This window comes from Neolamprologus brichardi, chromosome 10, assembly GCF_056152115.1.
Source record: "Neolamprologus brichardi isolate AB-2024 chromosome 10, ASM5615211v1, whole genome shotgun sequence".
Taxonomy (NCBI): Eukaryota; Metazoa; Chordata; class Actinopteri; order Cichliformes; family Cichlidae; genus Neolamprologus; species Neolamprologus brichardi.
The window spans coordinates 29587843-29607120 of NC_142113.1; the positions used below are offsets into that span (position 1 = coordinate 29587843).

Consider the following 19278-nt stretch of genomic DNA (forward strand, 5'->3'; position numbering starts at 1 on the left):
AATAAATATACTGAAGATACCAGCTGACCGACCAATGCAGCGTGAGAAAGAACATAATCATAATGTGTCGGTTTACTAAGAGAAACAAAAAAAGGATTGATTGGGTTCATTCAGCTACCAAAAATGAATCTTATATTTGTAATGTGACATAAATCATCAGGTTAACTGGAGTTTAATATGAAGTACCCCTCCACATAATGTACTTTCTGTTGTTTATATTTTATTGTACTTATATGAAATTAAAATATCATTGAATTCAAACTATTAGAACTTACAGTAATTTTACACCATAGGCGCACCTGCAAACTTACTTTTAGCTTAACAGCGAAGGAAGTGCAGCTTAGAGCTGCTGCACACTAACAAGATGAGAACAAGGACAAAAATGTTTAGTTTAAATTAGTTTCCTTTTTTATTATCTGTCAGGGGAATGCTTTTAGATGTTCAGAAGAGTGCAAAAAAGTGTCCAATATAGCACCCCAAAGTAAACATACCACATGCTGGCTGTGACAGAGAGTAAAACTATTGTTTCCTGCTTATTTCTTTTATTTTTGTTAGTTTTATAAAATAATTTCTAAAGTCTAGTTTTTACCTTTATTTAAGTTAACAAAATGTTTTTTTTCAACCTTGATTTTAGTTTTTAGTCTCTCAAAAAGCTGCGACTTCATATCCAGTCAACTTCTCTTAACCTTGACTGAATGGCTCCATCTAGTGCCCACATATGGAATAGCAGTAAACTCACACCTAAACCACTATTGAAACCTTCACAGAAGCCCTGCATGTTAAACTGCAGTGGAAAATAAAGATGTAAGAAAATGTATATAAGCTGAAAACTGTGGATTGTGTGCATCGACTAGGACTGCAAGTCTAAAAAAAGACATTTCAAAAGTCATAAAATAATTTTGCTTTAAATAATCTAGAAAGAGAACATTTGATAAACTCTAAAGTAGATACAGTAATGATGTGAAATGATGAAGGGCGTTTTTATACATGAAATAAGTTCATGTGAAGTCTCTTCGTGCGACATGAATCAGATGCTTGAGCTGACTCGAAAAACAAAAAGCTTTTCCCGAGAAACAGATTTGTGTTACTGGATGTTTTAAGATTCTGGATCATTTAAATACGTTTAATTATCAAAATAAATGACACACTGCTGATAATAATAAGCCAACGAATCCAACTTTATATCCACAAAAAATAAGTGCACTGTGACATTAGTTTCAGCCATTCACAACAGTCTAATTTACATAAAAAACATTTTTCTTTTCTTTTTTATTTCTTCTCCTCCTGCCCTTCCTTCTCCTTCTGTTTCTCCTCTTCCTGTCGTTCACGGCCAAATTCGACCACCAAAGGTTTCCCAAGCAACCGGTATCTGTGGACTAACTGCAAGGCATTCTGGGCCGTTTCAGCATCTGCCAAAGAAAAAGAAACACGCCAAGTAACACCCCAAGGAAAGAACCAAAAAACTAAATAAGGAAAATAACAACTCCCACTCTCTGGATTTCCGGTTTCATGAGGGGAGAGTCTGGAATGAAAGGACCCCCGTGGAGCTGCAGAACAAATGTAATGTATGTGTTTTGAATCTCTGTAAGGTTTTCTTGTGGCCAATTTTCATCAATTTATCATGTTTTTTCTAAACAGAATGTGCATGGATTGATGTTGATTGTAGTAAAAGACTTTTCTGCTAAGCCTAGGCACGCCATAGCACCACGAGCTGCTTTCGTGGCTTCCGCCATTTTGATTTCAGGCATGAAGCCACCAGTAGCAGGAGAGAATTTGGAGCAGGAGCCTCCTGATACCAATCCCCTTCAACCACTACACAACCACCTGCTCTTTTACACACAGGGAGGTTCCTGTTGTGGTTTAACTACGCCTCTAACGCCTAGTTACTGTTTGTGCCAGGTGCCATCCATAGTGAGAATAAAAGAGGTTTCTTTAGTAAGCATAAGGGGAAGCCCAACAAACAATAACACGCTCTAACGCCTCACAGACAAAGCAGCCATGCCCCTAACTCTAATATCCAGGTGGACGAGTCATAAAAACCCCATTCCCCTTCAGTGGAGCGGAGAAAGTCCATCCATAGGCTGTAAGCATACTTGTTAACATGCTGTTTAATATGCCGCTCTTTCAGCCATTGAGGTGGTCCCATCAACAAATTGGATTTCTTTATAAAAACCAGCTGGACCAATCATGCTTTAGCAGAATGTCAGCATTTTGGGCGCAGACTCATTTGCGATGCTACACTTGCAAAAAGTGAAACAACATGAAGTTTTTTGTGTAGAAACTAGTGTAAAGAATTATTTTAGCTGTCCCGTTCATTGAGTACTATCTCCTTGAACGCCCCCTGCTGCCCACCTAGCTGTATTGCAGATAATTTTGCCCTCAGACCACCCGACTCTCACCTCTTATCTTTCTCACCTGGCAGAGTGATGAAAGCCTGACCCTTCATCCTCCCAGTCAGCACCCGGTAAAGCACCGGGGGCCTGTCCGTCCTCTCAAATCTAGAGAACAGCGCCACCAGCTGGGCCACTGACGCCTGTGGGCTCAAATTCTTCACACACAGGACCTACACAAAGAGAGAGAAAGCACAGTGAAGCTGGTCATGTTCTGTAGCGTCCATCTCTTGACTGTCGCACTGTGTCGTGTTGAAAGTACATCTGATGATGCCAGGATGTGGCCCTCTGTTTCCAGCTGCAGCTTGGATGTGCTCGCAGGAAACTATAATTACAGTATACAACAATTATCATCAAGCTCAATTTACAAGCGAGTGCCTCTCAACCTGCACATCTTAAAGGTTGTTAATTGCTGTGAGATGATTTGTTCCATTTTAATGTGTCATTTTAGCAGCGCTACTGTGCAGCCAACATACAGCTTCACTGTGCCTTTAATGTCATCCCTATGGGGAACTGGGAATAAATACACCACACGCAGAGGTGGATGTGCACACTTTCAGATGATGTAATGCCTTTATGTTAGATAGAAACAACAATCTGGGAAGTGCTGAGAGCAGAAACTGTGGAAATAATCATTTGGTGCCACAGCTGCCCTAAAGATAAAGGAACTGATCTTTCAGGATCATCATGAAAGTGTGAGGTTTACAAAGGTAGCTGCCGAGACCTTGGAGGGTTTCCCCGGCTGGTAGTTTCGGAACCTTGGAATGCTCCGGATCCCTTCTTCTGATTCCCGGTTCTTTAGGATTTCTTCATCTGTAATTGTCTCAATCTCCCCCGTCACAGTCAGTGGTTTGCTTGGCCCCACCTTTGCTGTTCCGCACAAGCTGCTGATTGGCTGGCTTATATTAATCTGTCTCGGAGGAGCCAGTCGCAGATGCTCTGGTCTGTTTTCAACATGCTGCTGATCTGAGGTGCCTGAAACGGAGTCTGTGTGGACGGATGAGCGACTGTTTCCAGCCTGCAGGTCTGACGGACTGTCAGAAGCGTCTCTCGATTGATTTCTGTCTGTCTGTTGGTTTTGTGATTGGTCAGATTCAGCTGTGTGTGGTGCTCCTGTCGGTTCTCCCTCAGATTTGTGTTGTGAAGCTTGTTTCACCTCCTGCTCCCTGAGAACTTCTCTATAGATAGAGTCCAGTGGGTCAGAGGACGACGCCCCCTGTTGGTTCTCCTTCTTATCTTCATCTGTGATGGAAACAACACAGGTTACACTTTCCTGACATGACACAATTATGACAGATGACTGCAGATTTTTTTACATTTTGAAATACCATACCGTACTACGGTAAAAACAAGTACAATTATTGTCTCATGCTGGGTCAAAGGACGGGGAAGATAAATGTGTTTTAAGATGAGTTTCAAAATGGACAACTTAGGTAACTGTCCCCTCTGAACTCCTGCTTAGACTTCTGTATATGTAGGAGCAACTGGTCATATGACCTGAGAGCTTGGACAGCAGTGTAGAGGTAAAGCAGCTCAGAAAAGACCATTTAAGGATTTAAAGACAAATACGAGAACTTTGAAACTGACTCTAAAGAGCACAGACAACCAATGGTGCTATGTACCTTTATTTACGTGTAAAGCAAAAGGCACGATGCAGCATTTTTAACTAAGAGAAGACATAAGAGGGAAGACTGGCTTTGCCCAAAGTAATCCAGTCGAGATGTCAAATGGTTACTGTCTCCAAATGCTGCCTAGAATGGATATGTTTTAACTTTGCCAAGCTCCTTACCTCAAAAAAGCCAGACTTCATGTCATCAAGACCTACAAGATGCATTTTAATTGAAAAGTTATCCTTCCACTAACAGGATATAGATCTGAGTATCATCAGCATAGCAGTGAAAATAGATCCCGTGCTTTCTAAGAATGAATCCCAGAAGAAGTGCAAAAAGCAGTGGCCCTAAAATTGAGCCCTGTGGGACCCCATATGGCAGAGCAGGAATCAGAGCCAGCAAGGCTAATAATGCTCATCTGTTTTTCTCTGCTAAGAGTACACAGTTGTAAGTCAGTAGTGGTTAATTTTGATTGTTACTTCAAACTTTCTTCTCCTGAATTGCTGCCCCTTAAACAGCATGTGGGCGGGGCTTGTGTGCTTCAAATGTTTAGATTGGGGATATCCGCTTTTTTTACATGATATAGACCTAATAGTAGAAAAAACTGCCTGAAGTGACGTCTTTAGAGCTGCCTGAAGTTTCAGCTTGTACAAACAATGACCTCATTGCTGTAAAAGTATATTTATGGCTCAAAATAAGGAAGGGTTCACTTTTTAAATATAATTTAATAATTTTCAAAGTGAAAGCAGCTGCTGCCTCTCAGATGAGAGGTCAACACTGGAGCTTCCTTACTATCAGTTCCACAAAGAAACCACAACTAGTCACTTCTAAAACAGAACTGAAGATGTGTTAAAGGTATCATTTATGGCCCATAAGGTCAAAATCATACAATCCCTACTCCGGCAACTCTTTCAAACTGCTGTAATGCTCTCGATCAAGACTCTAAAGTGTAATATTTGAGTTTTGACCTGTGACTTCTTTTTCACCAACAACTCTGTACCTCGATGATAGAGCGCTGTGAGGAAACCCAGGCGGTCATTCCCATGAAACAGGGCTTGTTCGATCTCCATCTCCCGGCGTGACAGCGGCCGGCTGGACGCAAAGCGTTGTGGGCGGGACAGAAGCTCCATCCGGGCGGCGATTTTGTCTTTTATTGCCTGCAGGCGCTCTTCCTTTGCACCTGGAGCTGCACACACACCGTGGGACTGTGTGGGAAGAAAGGCATTCACGTAAAGGACGTGTGCATTAGCCTTGCTTGGGTGTTTTTCTCTAAAAATAATCTCTCAAAACTCTTACATTGATGCAATAAAAAATTGTGCATACTCTGAGATAAAATTGGTGAAAAGATCCCCACAAATTCATAAGGAAAAACCTCAAAGTCTCTGAGATTTAAGTTACGCATTAACCGGTAAAAACTTAAATACATGATCATGTTGGAGAAACTCTACTATCTCGTTTACCCAGGTCTCCCAAAAAAAAAAAAGGTTTTGGACACTTTTTCCGAAAAGTCTTTGACACAGTTGTATAATGGACTCACAACATGTCTTGTGGTGTGGAAACACTCCACACCACAAGACAAACCCAGCCTCTGCTGTTTGGAGCCGCCTCTCTGTCCTCTGTTTTACCTTCTCTGCTGTCTCTGGTGCATCTCTGCTCTGCCACAGCTGGATCTCGGTGTCATTCAGGCCCAGCTCCCGCAGGCTGGCCAGTTCCTTCTCCCCATCCTGCAGGGCCTGGAACTGGGAGAGGCTCTTCACTCCCGCGGCCTGCTCCCCAAACGGCCGATAAAGCGCCGCTGGGGCGAAGCACTGCCTCTTGGCTACACATCTGTTAGACAAAAATGATTTCAGAACGAGATCAAAACTAAGCTCCGGAAAAGCAGCTGTAGCCTTATCTGAGACTCTGGTTTAAAGGTCACATGGCGGCTTCAGATGTTTTAGAAAGAGAAAAGACTGTGTGTGTTTCTGTAGCCCCGAGGGCTGTGCTGCTCTGTGGGACAGTGAGGATAACATGACACAGCATCTGACACTTTTGTTCGAAGCACCTCACAGCAAGAAGAGTGTGGGATTTTTCTTTTATAAAGCACAGAGCGTTCGGTACAATTGAAACTGCATGGCTTTGTCCTCCCACTGAGTAACACAAAAACAGGTCTGATTCTCTCGCTTTAATGTTTATATATTATAACTGTGTGACACGAATCTTATCCAGCGAGAGGTAAACCACAAGCTCGCCAAAACTAAATATATATCAAGCAGATCTGACTTCAGTTTGCCCAATAAATGATATCAGTATTAGATTTAAAACTGAGCTGAATTAAAAGACAACTTGTGGATTTTATGTCAATATTGACAGAGTTCACAGGTGATCAGGGTCCTTCAGCTGTTCCACACCCTTACTTTAGAACAGAATATCTTTAATTCACTGTAACATCTAACAGATACAATGAAACTGAGGGCAATTCCAACATTGCAAAGGTTGCAAAGAGGGGAACACATATACAAAGCACTAAACTACTGCATTTAAACTTCTTGCCATTTAAATCAAGAGGTGATCAAACTTTTCAAGTTGTATCTCCTAAATTTTGAAACAGACTTCCACAGCTCATCAGGTCTACTGAATCTTTTGATCTTTGTTTTTGTATGCCTAAAAACTTATTTCTGTAGGTTTGAAAGGGCGAAAGATTATTTTTGGCTCTTGTTCCTCTAACGTGTGTATGCAGGAATGAATATCAGATCATGTGTTTGAAAGTCTGAATATGTATATTTATCTTATGCATTTCTTCTTCTTCTTATTGTTATTGTTGTTGTATTTACCTTTATTTTTTTCTTATTTTTTGGAGGGTACCTTTCAGTGAGTGCATAGTGTCTGTTTTTGCAGAATATATTGCTATACAGCATTTGTGTAGATGCTAATGCACTGCAGGAGGTCACGGTGTGGTAGATGTAGATGAGGTGTCATATCTACTACTTGTCCTCAGTTCACTGAATATCTGCAGAACTGAAAGAAAATCTACATGACATTAGGGACAAACACTGAAGTTTGTGTACATGATGTGATATTTCACCATACTGGACTCTAAATTTTGCACTGTGCCTCAACGTTGTGCGGACATCATGTATAATGCTTTCTCCGGTTCTGACCGTTCAATGTCGACGTCAGTGTGGAGCTGCTGCAGCAAGAGGCCATGCAGCTGCCGCTGGCCCTCGGTCTCCTGCTCTTCCAGCAGCGGGCCATCCTCACAGGGTCGCCGGGTCACTCTGACAAATTTAACACACAGACACACAGCAGTTCAGAGACTCACTGGATGCTGATATAAAAGAGATATACCTTTTAAAACTGGCTAAAAAGGCCACAACTAAGTTCACAAGACTGAATCAAGTTGGAGGCGTCAACTAGTACGGCTTTCTAGAAAAAGTGCCTGAAATCACTAAACCACATCTGATGCAAACAACAGTAATAACATCTGTATTTATTTTAGCTTAAAATAATAAAATTAACAACATTGTGAAAAATGACCTCAGATCACCTGCTTACAACTAGGGCTGGGCCATAGTTGACAGTAATACCGGTATAATGTTGGGCAACGATAAGAAAATGAAATATCGCGATAGAATATGGGTAAAACGCGCATGCGCAATGCCTTTGTTTTCATACACACATGGCGGAAAAAGCATGGCGACGACGGAGAATGAGGAGGGCGAAAGCGGATTGTTAAATGAACCAGATGAACCAGAATTGGTTTGTAAAAATGCAAAAACTTCAGTGGTGTGGAACTGGTTTAGCTTTCATCCGTCATACACAACAAAGCACTATTTTTTGGTAGAGTATGCTAGCGCGCCGTCGTTATTACCGTGTTTTTTGGAAAATACGGCACACTTAAAATTAATCCTTTGATTTTTCTGAAAATCGACAGTGTCCCTTATAATATAATATAAATATAAATTTGTCTAGTGTCAATTACATCATCAGTTATATCGTTATCGCAAATTTTCAAATGTATGTCGTGATAAATATTTTTGGTCATATCGCCCTGCTCTACTTACAATTGCTAAGAGATGAAAACCCCACAGTACTGAAGGAAGATACAAACAAAGAGAATCAGAGAAAGTCCTCACATTCGCAATAATGGGTATTTTTGCTAGAAAAATGATCTAAATGATTTAATATGAGCAATTATACCAGGCCATTGCAGATTTGTGAATTCAATAAACATGGCTGTATTATATGGACATTAGAGACTGCTGATGCTGATTTGTATTTTTTTTATTAAATTGAGAATCTGGCCAACAGCAGACGCATATATGTTTTTTGTCATTGTGTTTTTGAAAAATCCCTACCTCTAGTACCAATAAATACCTGCTTTTTTTCAGCAAATCATTACTTTTACTTACTTGGTAAATTATTGTAAAGTAAATACTGTCTTGGAGTGCCTATCCCTACATTATAAATGCTTTTATCAAATGCCAGAATTAGTTTGGAATTATAAATCTTCACAAAACACAGAATATTATGCAAGCTTGCAGTAGGTTTTTGCAATATGCACTGATATATGTATGTAGATGCCCTGCAGGAGGTCACACTGTCATATCTACTGCTTGTCCCAGACTCTGGGGTTGTCTGCAGCACTGAAGGACTGTGGGACTTGTTTTAAGGTTAAAGAAATAATCTTACAATTTTGAATGAAAAAGTACTGTTTTGCTTTGAGTAAAAGTGCCAGTTCAATTCTCTGGCATATCATCGTCTTGATTTTTTAGCTAGGAGACAAACATGGGCAAACATATTGCTTACCATCGATGCTCATTTGAGCACTGGTGCATCATTATTAGATTTCATTCTATAAAATTTGTTTTAAAGATGTAGTACTGAATTATTGGATAACACATAAGGCTCTTTTCTCAAAAAAACATCTTCAAGAAGTTTCAGGCAAAAATTATGACTTAAATATAGACTGGAGATAGCTTGCATGAGCCACATGCAATTTATGTTGCAAACATGACATCACCCATTGGTTAGTGAAGTCTCGTTCAGAAGCCTTGAGGTGCGTGTTTTTGCTGTCTTGGTGTTTTGAGACCACGCGTGAGGAGCAAAGGGCACGTTTGGAAAAACTGCATCCTCACTAATTTACGAACGCATACTGGATATTCATCCTTTCTGACTCTTAGAAAGACCAAAATTCACAAAAAGATCTTATTATTCTATTAAACATTGATCAAAACTAGTGACTCAGCCAATCATCAGGTGATTAGGAAAGTCTTCACTGAGGTCAAAGAGAACGAGAGCACAAGCCAGTTTCCTTAGCCAGGAGTGCTTGGTAGCCTAAAACACCCACTACAGCCTACAGTTTGTCAAACAGCTCTGCCTACTTCCCACAAATGCCTTATCTCTGGATGCCAGAATCTCAACAACACCTGGGTGTATGTCTCATTCCTCTAAGTCATGGGAGTCTAAGGACCCTGGAAAGAAAGCGACTGGACTTCTTTACGTTTTGGGAAGATGTCTACTTCAGTTCTACAACCTACAATGCAGTCTTGAGATTCCTTCCCAGGCATCTCAACCCCCACTCACATGTTGCATCTGGTGACCTCAATAAATGACATAATAGGGTGAGGCAAAGTCTCACAGTGGTTTCACCTTGGCTCAGGTGATGAGGCACACGATTAATAGTGGGTCAACAACTCTCTTGATGGACAACCCTCTCTAGGATTCATATACCTGGGACTCTCCACGGTTTGAAGAAGCCTCTTGGATTAGAGGTGAAACGTCTTCACAAAACTTAAAGAAGTCCAGCCATTCTCTTTACAACCTCCTTAGACAACAGCTGGATGTGAAGAAACATCAAAGTCTACTTGCACAGTGACCTTTTGACATCTATTAAACGTATAGACTTACATACGAGTTAGCTTGGATGTTGCAGCCAGTGAACATGGATTTATACATGTTTATTTAAATGGAAACTATGGTGTTAAGGCTCCCTCGTATTTTACTCAAGCGCTATATGCACTGCTGGTACTTTCTACTTTTTTTGGTTTTTATGGCAATTGCATTGGCAGTTCTGTTTTTCACTCTCTTCTGCATCTCCTGCACACATTTAAATGATCTGATATACTGCTGCTCCTGTTACTTCTCCTTACTGTATTTTCGATCCACCATAAAGCAGATCCTGTATTAAGTAAGAAAGACCAGTAAAAATTTCAGGCTTTAGTTTTTGAGATATTCACGCTCAAATGCAAAAGTGCAAAAAGAAGTGGCTGGATAAATCTTTAAAAATAAATATCTATGAAGGTATTTAATACTGAAGCTAAAATTTCACAGAACTCATCATATATGTCAAATTAATTGGAGCTGGTCGAGCAGAAAATGATCTAAAAATCTGATGATTTCAGATGGAACGACCCTGATGTAACACAAATCTGCTACGTGTGAACATCTCTATGTCTATCACATTACCTGAAGACTACACGCACACACGTTCAGGGTAAGGTATTGGGAATGGGAAAAGAACCAGAAGGTAGGTTTTTGGAGTATTTGAACACTTTCACCACAGGTGATCATCTGCCTCCATCTCATCTATTAATCCTATTCCTCCTCCGTCACGTCGGCTCTCTGCACGTCCTCCTTCACTACATTCATAAATCCTTTCTGCAGTCATCTCATTTTCCCCCTGCCAGGAAGCTCCATCTTCATCATCCTTTGTCCATTATATCCACTATCCCTCCTCTGCTCACGTCCAGACTATGTCATGTCTCCAAGCTGCTCAACCTGACCTGTCTCTGTCTCACAGACGCATTCCTAATCCTGTCCGTCCTGGTTACTCCTCATTGGGTAGCCCTCCTGACACACCCAACAAACGACAGAAAACAGACCTCGGAGCAGTTGCACACCTTTTCCCCGCACTGTTGTACAGCGTGATTTCAGCCCCAGGTAAATTAAGCCCACGTTAACTAGTAAACTCTGTAGGGCGTGCTTCTCCAGTGCAAAGAATTCTGCTTCTTTTTATTTAGATATTTAGCAGTTTTTGAATTTAGAAGGTACATAATTATACTTTATTTGTGCTTTTGTTCACGGTGCATTTGTATGAATACATCATGAGTGGTTGCTCTGAAAAAGCCCAATGCTATCCCACCTACAGAGGAAGCCAAAATACAACCTCACCTTGCTTTTGGTGTGCAGGAGATGACGCTAACGTATTTTTGTTATTTTTTAATTTTTTTTTTAAACATTATCCAGATCGAAGGTAACGGGAGACTCTGCCACGAGACGGGAGACGGTCCGTGCTTAACAGTAATCTACAGAAGTGCTGAATAAACATGTAAAAGTAGTTTGTAAAGCTGCTAGCCTGACAGATGAGCTAACGCTACATGAGTTTAGCTGCTATCTCCATGACAACATCCCGAGGTAGACGTAAAAGGTACGTAACGGATTTACATTGTTATTTTTTCCCTTACAGCGTCGTTAACCGGGGTCTAAAACCCAACGTGTTTGATTCAAGTGGCACAAATGTTTGAAACGAGTAATATACAACAAGGATAACTGAAAGTTTTGTTTACCTCCTCATGTTTCCTGGCAGAATTGTCAGTTCCGGTGTGGAATCATGGGAAATGTAGTCCGACAGAAACTAAACTGTTAGCACCGTTTTCATGTTTACAGTTGTGGGAATTAATAAAGACAGCGTATCGCACCTATGTGTGATATTAACCTAACCCCAAATTATGGGTATTTGCGGAGAACCCCCCCCCCCCCAGCAATAACATTTTTAATGCAAAACCGGGATTACTAAAAAGCCTGAGGTTCTTAAACAGCACATTACACACTGCACATCTCCTCTGCATTATTTGGCTCCGTTTTGCGCTCAATATGCAAATCCTCATCAGTCTTGACACGCAGACTACATTTTTTCCTTTGTGCAAAATCCCTATTGAAGAAAAAGAAAATAAAAAAATAATAACGCCCTCGCACTTGCCACACCCCTCTCTATTACCGAGGGTGTGGTTATGACTACATCTTTCACCCGAACTGGCTGTGCCTCTCCTCCTTCCATCTTGGCTGTGCACGGTGTCACATTTATCAAACCGAATGCTGCAAAGCCTCGATACATTTCCTAACGCCCCCACCCTCCCCGCCCAGCTTAAGTGTCCTCAATTAGCTTGCTGGGTGACGTCAGTAAGGTGACATGGGTGTTTCTCTTCATCATCATCCGTGGGCAATAAGCTGCTGCAGCACAGCATTGGTGCATGGGAGAGGAGGTAATGTGGAGAGCAGTGCTGGTAGATGCAATTAAAGCCCCCCACACCTCCACGCCTCTCTCTTTGCATTTGTGCGCTGGTGCTTCTGCAGCAGCTCCTCTTGCACTGCCCGCCCGCCCGCTGCCGGTGTCGGGTCGCCGGCAGAGCGGCCCCGCTCCTCTGCAGGGCTGCAGGGCTGCGCAGCTCCTGACTGACAGAGAGATGAGGGGTGGGGACGCAGGGTGGGGTCACAAGCAGGGAGAGGCGGAGGAGGAAAAGGCAGAGAGAGAGAGCCCAGCCCTTGAATACACGGCAACAACACGCCGACAGAGAGAGAGAGGGAGAGACACAGAGAGACTGGCTGTTTTTTTTTTTTGTTTTTTGGGGGGGTAAAAGCACAGGGAGCCTTCGACGCCGCGGATATGAACTGAAAAGAAACACTGGAAGAGGCAGGGATCGTGTTCCTATATCCCGAAATATTTGACTGTAAAGGTGGAAAACTAGCACCCCCAAAAAAGCCCTCCTCTCTCTCCCTGACAGTTCTGATTCAGATAGAGCTACACCCAAAGCCCCGACCGACCCCCTCCTGCTCCTGCTGCTCCACCCCTCCGCCGCTGCACCGCTCCGGCAACCGAGATGCACACGGAGACCCGTAACAAGAAAGTAAGTGCACGTTATTGGCTTTGCCCTGGTCAGTGGAGGAATTAAAAAAAAAAAGAAGAAGAAGAAAAAGAAGAAGAAACATCTACCTGTGTGGGTGATCTGCCTGTACACAAGCAGAGTTGACATTGTCAACCCAACATGAGCCAAAAATATGACTGTCAGTGAGCGAATATAGCCTGTGCTTCTATAACAGTCACCAGTGTGTCCTTGCAGGCAGTTTATTTTGCAAATTATTGGAAGAGTTTTGTAACAGCGACCTCATTGCATTGCAATAACATCATTTCGAGAGTCCTCTAATTCTAATGGAGAAAAAGGAAAACAAAATCCTCCTTGTGTGCGTGTTTGTGTGTGTCCTGTGCATCTGGCTTTCCCTCTGTGCGCCAGGTTAGTTCAGGTTCAATTTTGAATGCTCTGTGATCTCTGAAAGGCAGGAAGGAAACGGAAGGCAGCAACTGCAGCTTGCAGGACACCATCTTAGCTTTTAAAGGGCCAGCAGCCCCTTTTCAAACACAACTCTGGGAAAGCAGCCAGGTGCACTGCCTCCAGCTTAACTCTGCACCGGGCTCCTGCTGCCGAGATGTTACCCTCTGCGCTTCAGCGGCGTTCGTTTTGAGTGTCAGTCAGGATGGCGGTGGTGGTCGAAACTAAATGAAACTTGGCGTGTGGAGTATATCATCACTGCAGCTTCACATCTGTTTGTTTGTTTGTTTGTTTGATGGCTGGCTGGGCAGATAGGTGATGAAGCCCCAGCCACAGTTTGGTGCAGCACTTTCAGGTTTCCTGATAAAGCAGCGAACTTTGATCTGTGGATCTGCATGACCTGCCAATGGTGACGTGCAGCGTACAGTGCAGCAGATGCCAGATCACACACTAGGCATCAGTTCATCAATTCAATTTCAGCTTATGTGTAGTGAAACGCCTATGACATCACATCCCGTGTTAGCGTGGAGAGGGTGGGGGTGGCAGGTGGAGGAATGTGTGAAATACAGCTGTTGTTTTTCAGTGCTGGACGATGTTTAATTTGCAATAACGGAAACCAGAAGAAGTCATCCAGGAGATGATTGGTTCATTGATTAAATGACAGTTATTATGAAGGCTCGCAACCATCTGGAACAGATTATTTACTATGTAATAGGAAGTTGTGAAGTAGACACTTTTTAGCTTACGTGCACACACAAAGCCATGAAGCCAGTTGTGTCGCCCCCCTTTTTTTTTGGCTTAGGCGTGCGCCTAAAGTGGACTGTTTTTCACTTCATTTCATAAAACACTGCAATCTGAAAAACAAACAAACAAAAAACTAAATCCACTTTTGGGGTGAAGTCTGCAGGGTTAATATTCAATTTCTGTTTCCTAAGCTTAACTACAGGGTGAAAGCAAAAGTGAAAAGAAGGGATACATAAACTAACTAACCTGAAAATCCTCATTTACTTGGAAGTATTTGGCTATTCTCCAGACGTTGCCACCCATCAGATCTGCTTTAAAGTGACTGTGAGATGCTACCTTTACATTGTGGTGTTTGCACAGTTAATCCATTCACTTTGCATATTTCTGCAGTTTTTGTAATAGGAGCTGGGGCGCACTCAGTTTACAGGTCCAACACCCAGCAGTGAGTAGTGTTCTCCTTTGTGTTTAATTCAATTCAATTCAGCGCCAAATCACAACAAAAGTCGCCTCAAGGCGCTTCATAGATACAGAGAAAAACCCAACAATCATATGACCCCCTATGAGCAAGCACTTTGGTGACAGTGGGAAGGAAAAACTCCCTTTTAACAGGAAGAAACCTCCGGCAGAACCAGGCTCAGGGATGAGCTGACAAACAGCTTCTTAGTACGTTTCCGATCATTTGTAGTAGAATGTTAGGTCAGGTTAACTGGGGATTCTTGTGATCATTGCCCATAGGTGTGAACGGTTGTCTGTCTCTATGTGTTGAGTTGAATAAACAGAAGCTGGATGGAGGGAATATTTGAATATGTCAAAGTCCCATATGGAAAATTGAAAACCATCGAGTGGCAAAAACAGAAGAAGTGCCAAATGGGATGTGAACCCCAGTCTTGGTGCTGATAGAACTCCATCCTCCAACCTCCTGATTCAGACTTTGATTGGTTGACAGTGGCAATATTGGTCTTAGACACCTACAAAGTTTTCCACCAAAGCACATGCAAACGTTTCGTTATGTGATGGATGAGAGCGTAGTGGATTGTTTGATGTAGAATCCAATTTCTTCTGCTTATCCAAATCGAGGAGCGGTGCTGCCATGGGGCTAGAGGCAGGGTAAGGGCTGGGCAGGTCACACACAGAGAGGCAGACAACCATTCACACTCCATTCATCAAACATACACTTTGATTTGGATTGTGGGAGGAAGCCGGAGTAGCCGGACAGAACCCAAACAGGCATAGAGAGAACATACGGAAGTTCTGCAGCGTAAGAGACCCTGTACACATGTATGAGTTAGTTTAAAGCTATGTTTTTTCTACAGTCCTTTAACAGCTATAGGAAATGGCCAACCTTACCTATGCACCTAGTGCTTCTCTGTGAGGCCTGCGATGCATCTAGCATTCATGATAATAGAGCAGGTACTGTATGTACTATGCAAATACCCTCCCCTACACAAAAAAAACCGCATCCCTCATATGCACACAATGCATGCATTTCCTCTTATTCTTAGAATGATCAGCAGACTCTAAAATGAGAATAACTGCTGTCTATGCCAAATGAAGGGAGAGTAAGGCAGCTAGGGGGAAGTGTAGTTATACAAACATTTCTCTGAGCGGTGGAGCTGATGTGGAAGTTGAAATGATCTCAGCGTTTCTACTAGCTGGTTGACTATACCCTTAAATGGGAAGGATGTTTGAGGCCTCTATCTGACTTTACAGGCTTGTCCTTGGCTGTTTTTAAAGTTCAGCATTTCTTTAGTGAACAGCAAGAACATTTGATTTTATAGCATCACATCTTCCCCTCTTTTGTGTGATGGAGCTTCGCTATAAATTCCTGCACGACCAGCTTTGTTTAAAAAAAACAACAAAAAAATGTATGAACGGTCAAAAGTGCTTTTGTCTCCAGGGGAAACAGCTTGACTGATTTGCTTTTACCTGAAAGTGGAGACCAATAGATCTGTCTGAAGCCTTGTGACTGAAAAAGACCAGCTTTTAAAAACAAAACTCAGACACGGTGTAATCTCTGCATTTTTAACAGTTATTAGATCCTTTCAGCCTGCAAGAAACCGAGCGAGGTGTTGTCACGGCCGCTCCCTTGCCTGATTATAATTAGCCTCGAGTGAATCCATTAAACAGAGAATGACTTTTATGACTTGTGCCGCGTTTCGAGGACTCTTTTAAAAGCACATGTACAACAGCTTGGCTCTCACGCACTTTTTCTGCCAAATCCAGTAAATCTGCAGGACTTTTGCAGCCAGTGTGGAACTGGAACGACAATGCTTTTGAAAGGTTTGTACTTTAATTGCCGTTTTTCAGTAGCATCTATCTGTATTTACAGATGCCACATGCTACCATGTTTAAAACCAAACATCAGAGCAGTAGAAGTGTCTCTGTTAGGGTACCCCACCTACCAAAAAAGGTATAGTTCTTCCTTCTTCTTCTTTTTTTTTGTAAGTTGCAAGCAGCAGTGCAACTGGCAGGTGATCTTTTGAGGTCAAAGTCAGTTTGCTGAGAAGTTCACATACCTTTATGTACCCTGTTGCTGTGGTTTTCTCTGCACTGTACTTACGCGGTTGGAACTGTAATGGAGAGGTCTTGTAGACCCGAGTCGATGCCTCGCCTCACCAAGCCTCGCTTTTTAGTCTCTTTGCAGTTTCAAGTTTTTCACAGTTGGTGCAAACTGTCACATTTTTTTCTGCTTGCTCCAAACAAACCCAGAAAATAAAATTCATGCCTTCCTCAGTGGCGGTGAAATCTCAAAGATATACCTCTCTTTGGAACTGTAGCTAAAGGAGTTTAATGCAGTTTATTATGAAATTAATCACAAAGCAGACATTTGTTTACACTGTTAAAAGTTATCATTTCAGCTTATGTGGTGCTTCGTCACTGACTTGCACATTAGGAGTTCAAATGAAACCGGCGGATTATGGTGAAAGGATAAAATGTGACTCAGAAAATAAAATATGGCCTGAAGTATTGTTGTTCCAATTTGATTTCTTTGGTGCGAATTGCCCAGTTTCGGAGATATCAGCTGTAGAGGTGATGCACAGACTCTTTCTCCAGAAGTCATGACCTGGTTATACAAAGACATGAAAAAAAAAATCAGCAGACTTTATTGTGAGCGCTTTCATGTGGGAACTGTTTTATTTTCATCGAATTACCACCAGCAAGCGTGTCATCGCACAGAAAGTAGTGTGCGTGTGTCCCCCGATGAGGAACTTGTGCTCATGACAGGGTGACAGGATGTAAACATTAGTGGTATCCCCCCAGCCCCATCCTGAGATGTAAACTTACCTAGTGCTGCACTTTCTTTTGAACTTTCCCTTTTAGGAGGACTGTAATAGATGAGCATTTTGTTGTTGTTGTTGTTGTTGTTGTGTTGTCTCATCGGTTTTCTCAAGTTCTTTCATTTTCAAAGCCCCCCTTCACCTTGCTTTCTGTTTTTACTTTTACCTCTGACCCAGTTAGCTGTGTTTGAAGCGTGGGAGAGGAAATCAATTTCCTCCCATCATGGTTAAAGTGATAGCATTGCTCAGAGTCTTCATCAGAGGCATAGCTGGGCATGCTCCATTGTTTATACTATGTGTGTGTGTCTGTGTGCACATATGTAAATGGTAAATGGTCTGTATTTGTATAGCGCTTTACTTGGTCTTAAGGACCCCAAAGTGCTTTACACTATACACAATCATCCACCCATTCACACACACATTCACACACTGGTGATGGCAAGCTACAGTGTAGCCACAGCCGCCCTGACAGAGGCTGTTGGATCAGCTGGACTGTATGTGAGAGCAGGTTCAGCTGTACATTCCTGGGCAGGGCATCAGCAGCAACGGGCCCTTGAATACAAAGTCTGCCTCTGTGTGTGTCTGTGTGTGTGTGTGTGTGTGCAACAGAGAGCAGATGCCACACTGTAGGCAATCATTAACAATGCTGAACAAAGTTTCAGCAAACTTCTCAGAACAGGGATGTTGCGTCACCCCCTCTGTGCACGCACACGGACGATACCGTGCAAAAAGTTTGGCCGTCGAAATGAAGTCGAATCATTTTATTTTTCATTTTTCCTTAACATCCGTATGTAAACAGGAAATGGAGCCTTTTGGGAATCACACTGAATATTTCTAAATAATTAATGTTATTTTCAGGGAGTAAACAATTCTGATATTGATATTTTGGCTGGTATTACACGCAGTACGATAGCCACACAACGAGAAAGTAAATAATTGGGTCATTGTTTATTAACTTTCCAGCTGTGTAATTCACAAACTGGTGAGCAGCTTTAGCGTCCCTGCCAGGAAAGTCGTTAACGCCGGCAGCTTTACTGGCACCCGAGGGCCCATGAACAGCCTAACGTTGGACTCAATTAATATGAACCCCCCTATAGTGGTAATCGTGAGGCACAGACTGATATGAGATGTGATGATCTAGGCACATATCTGCATACGCAGAGAGCAACGAGATCAAGAGAGACCAGTCGACGGATGCCGAACACGTAATTCTTAAGAGCTTGAAAACGAAGGTAACGGGACTTTTCTAAATTGAGAGATAAAAGGTCTTCACAAACTTAAAGAAGTCCTGTTGTCTTTTTTTTTATTTACAAGCTCCTACGTCTACCCTGACCTGGATGACTGAGAACCTACTGGTTTAATCTTTCTCTTTCAAACTTCTTTGCAGTTTTTCAAACTGTTAAACGGCAACAGCAGTCCATGTAGTGGTTAACACATTTCCCTCAGTTTTATTTATTAAGCGCCAAATTGCCTCAAAATGCTTTACACTGTAAAGACTATGCAAGAGCAGAGAGAAAACTCCAACAATTAAACAACCCTGGATGAGCAAGCACTTGGTGACAGTGGGAAGGAAAAACTCCCGTTTAACAGGATGAACCAGTCTTAGGCAGGGGCAGCCATCTGCTGTGAGAGGTTGAGGGTGAGGTGTGGGAGACGGGACATGATAGATCTCTGGGAATGTGAAGCCATTATGCTCGCCGTTTCCCCTTGGCAAATGGTACTGTATGACAATAGTGACGTTACATCAATGCACACCAGTGCAGCAGGTATACTGGTGTTCTAGGGGGATCACAAGCTTGTGAACTCTTATTGTGGGTCTTAACGCTTTAATGTGGTGACCTCTTGGAATAAGGCAACCAAAGGTATCGACCGTAGGCTAATAAGACACATTAGCGAAATTTTGCAGTTGCAGCTTTATATGTTAGTAAGAAAATCAGATCTATAGGCTTAG

General features: G+C 42.3%; 2 protein-coding genes across 3 annotated transcripts in view; one reads left to right on the top strand and one right to left on the bottom strand.

The window, feature by feature from the left end:
* Window positions 1-537: 537 nt before the first annotated feature.
* Window positions 538-11651, bottom strand: rbm41 (RNA binding motif protein 41). Of its 2 annotated transcripts, XM_006785124.3 has the most exons (7): window positions 11548-11651; window positions 7141-7257; window positions 5626-5827; window positions 5001-5205; window positions 3115-3632; window positions 2416-2563; window positions 538-1409 (listed from the first exon to the last, which is right to left on the bottom strand). In XM_006785124.3, the coding sequence occupies exons 1-7, from the start codon at window positions 11553-11555 to the stop codon at window positions 1270-1272; spliced, it is 1338 nt and encodes a 445-aa protein (XP_006785187.2). In that variant the 5' UTR covers window positions 11556-11651; the 3' UTR covers window positions 538-1269. The 2 variants fall into 2 exon arrangements, 1 of the variants encoding a protein (XP_006785187.2); XR_436715.3 differs by lacking the exon at window positions 538-1409 and having other exon boundaries at window positions 2479-2563; window positions 2653-3632.
* Window positions 11157-19278, top strand: part of klf8 (Kruppel like factor 8) — a 90263-nt gene continuing 82141 nt past the window's right edge. The window contains exons 1-2 of the mRNA XM_006785121.3: window positions 11157-11408; window positions 12763-12885. Coding sequence (XP_006785184.1) covers window positions 12859-12885 — 27 coding nt within the window. The 5' untranslated portion in view covers window positions 11157-11408; window positions 12763-12858. The remainder of the gene's footprint in view (window positions 11409-12762; window positions 12886-19278) is intronic.

Bases quoted from the DNA above. Each gene is read 5' to 3' on its own strand.
- rbm41 (XM_006785124.3), bottom strand. The intron at 5,828-7,140 runs GTCAGAACCGGA...TTTGTCTAACAG, and splicing joins ACTGACGTCGACATTGAACG to ATGTGTAGCCAAGAGGCAGT. The intron at 2,564-3,114 runs GTCTCGGCAGCT...CTCTTTGTGTAG, and splicing joins AGCCGGGGAAACCCTCCAAG to GTCCTGTGTGTGAAGAATTT.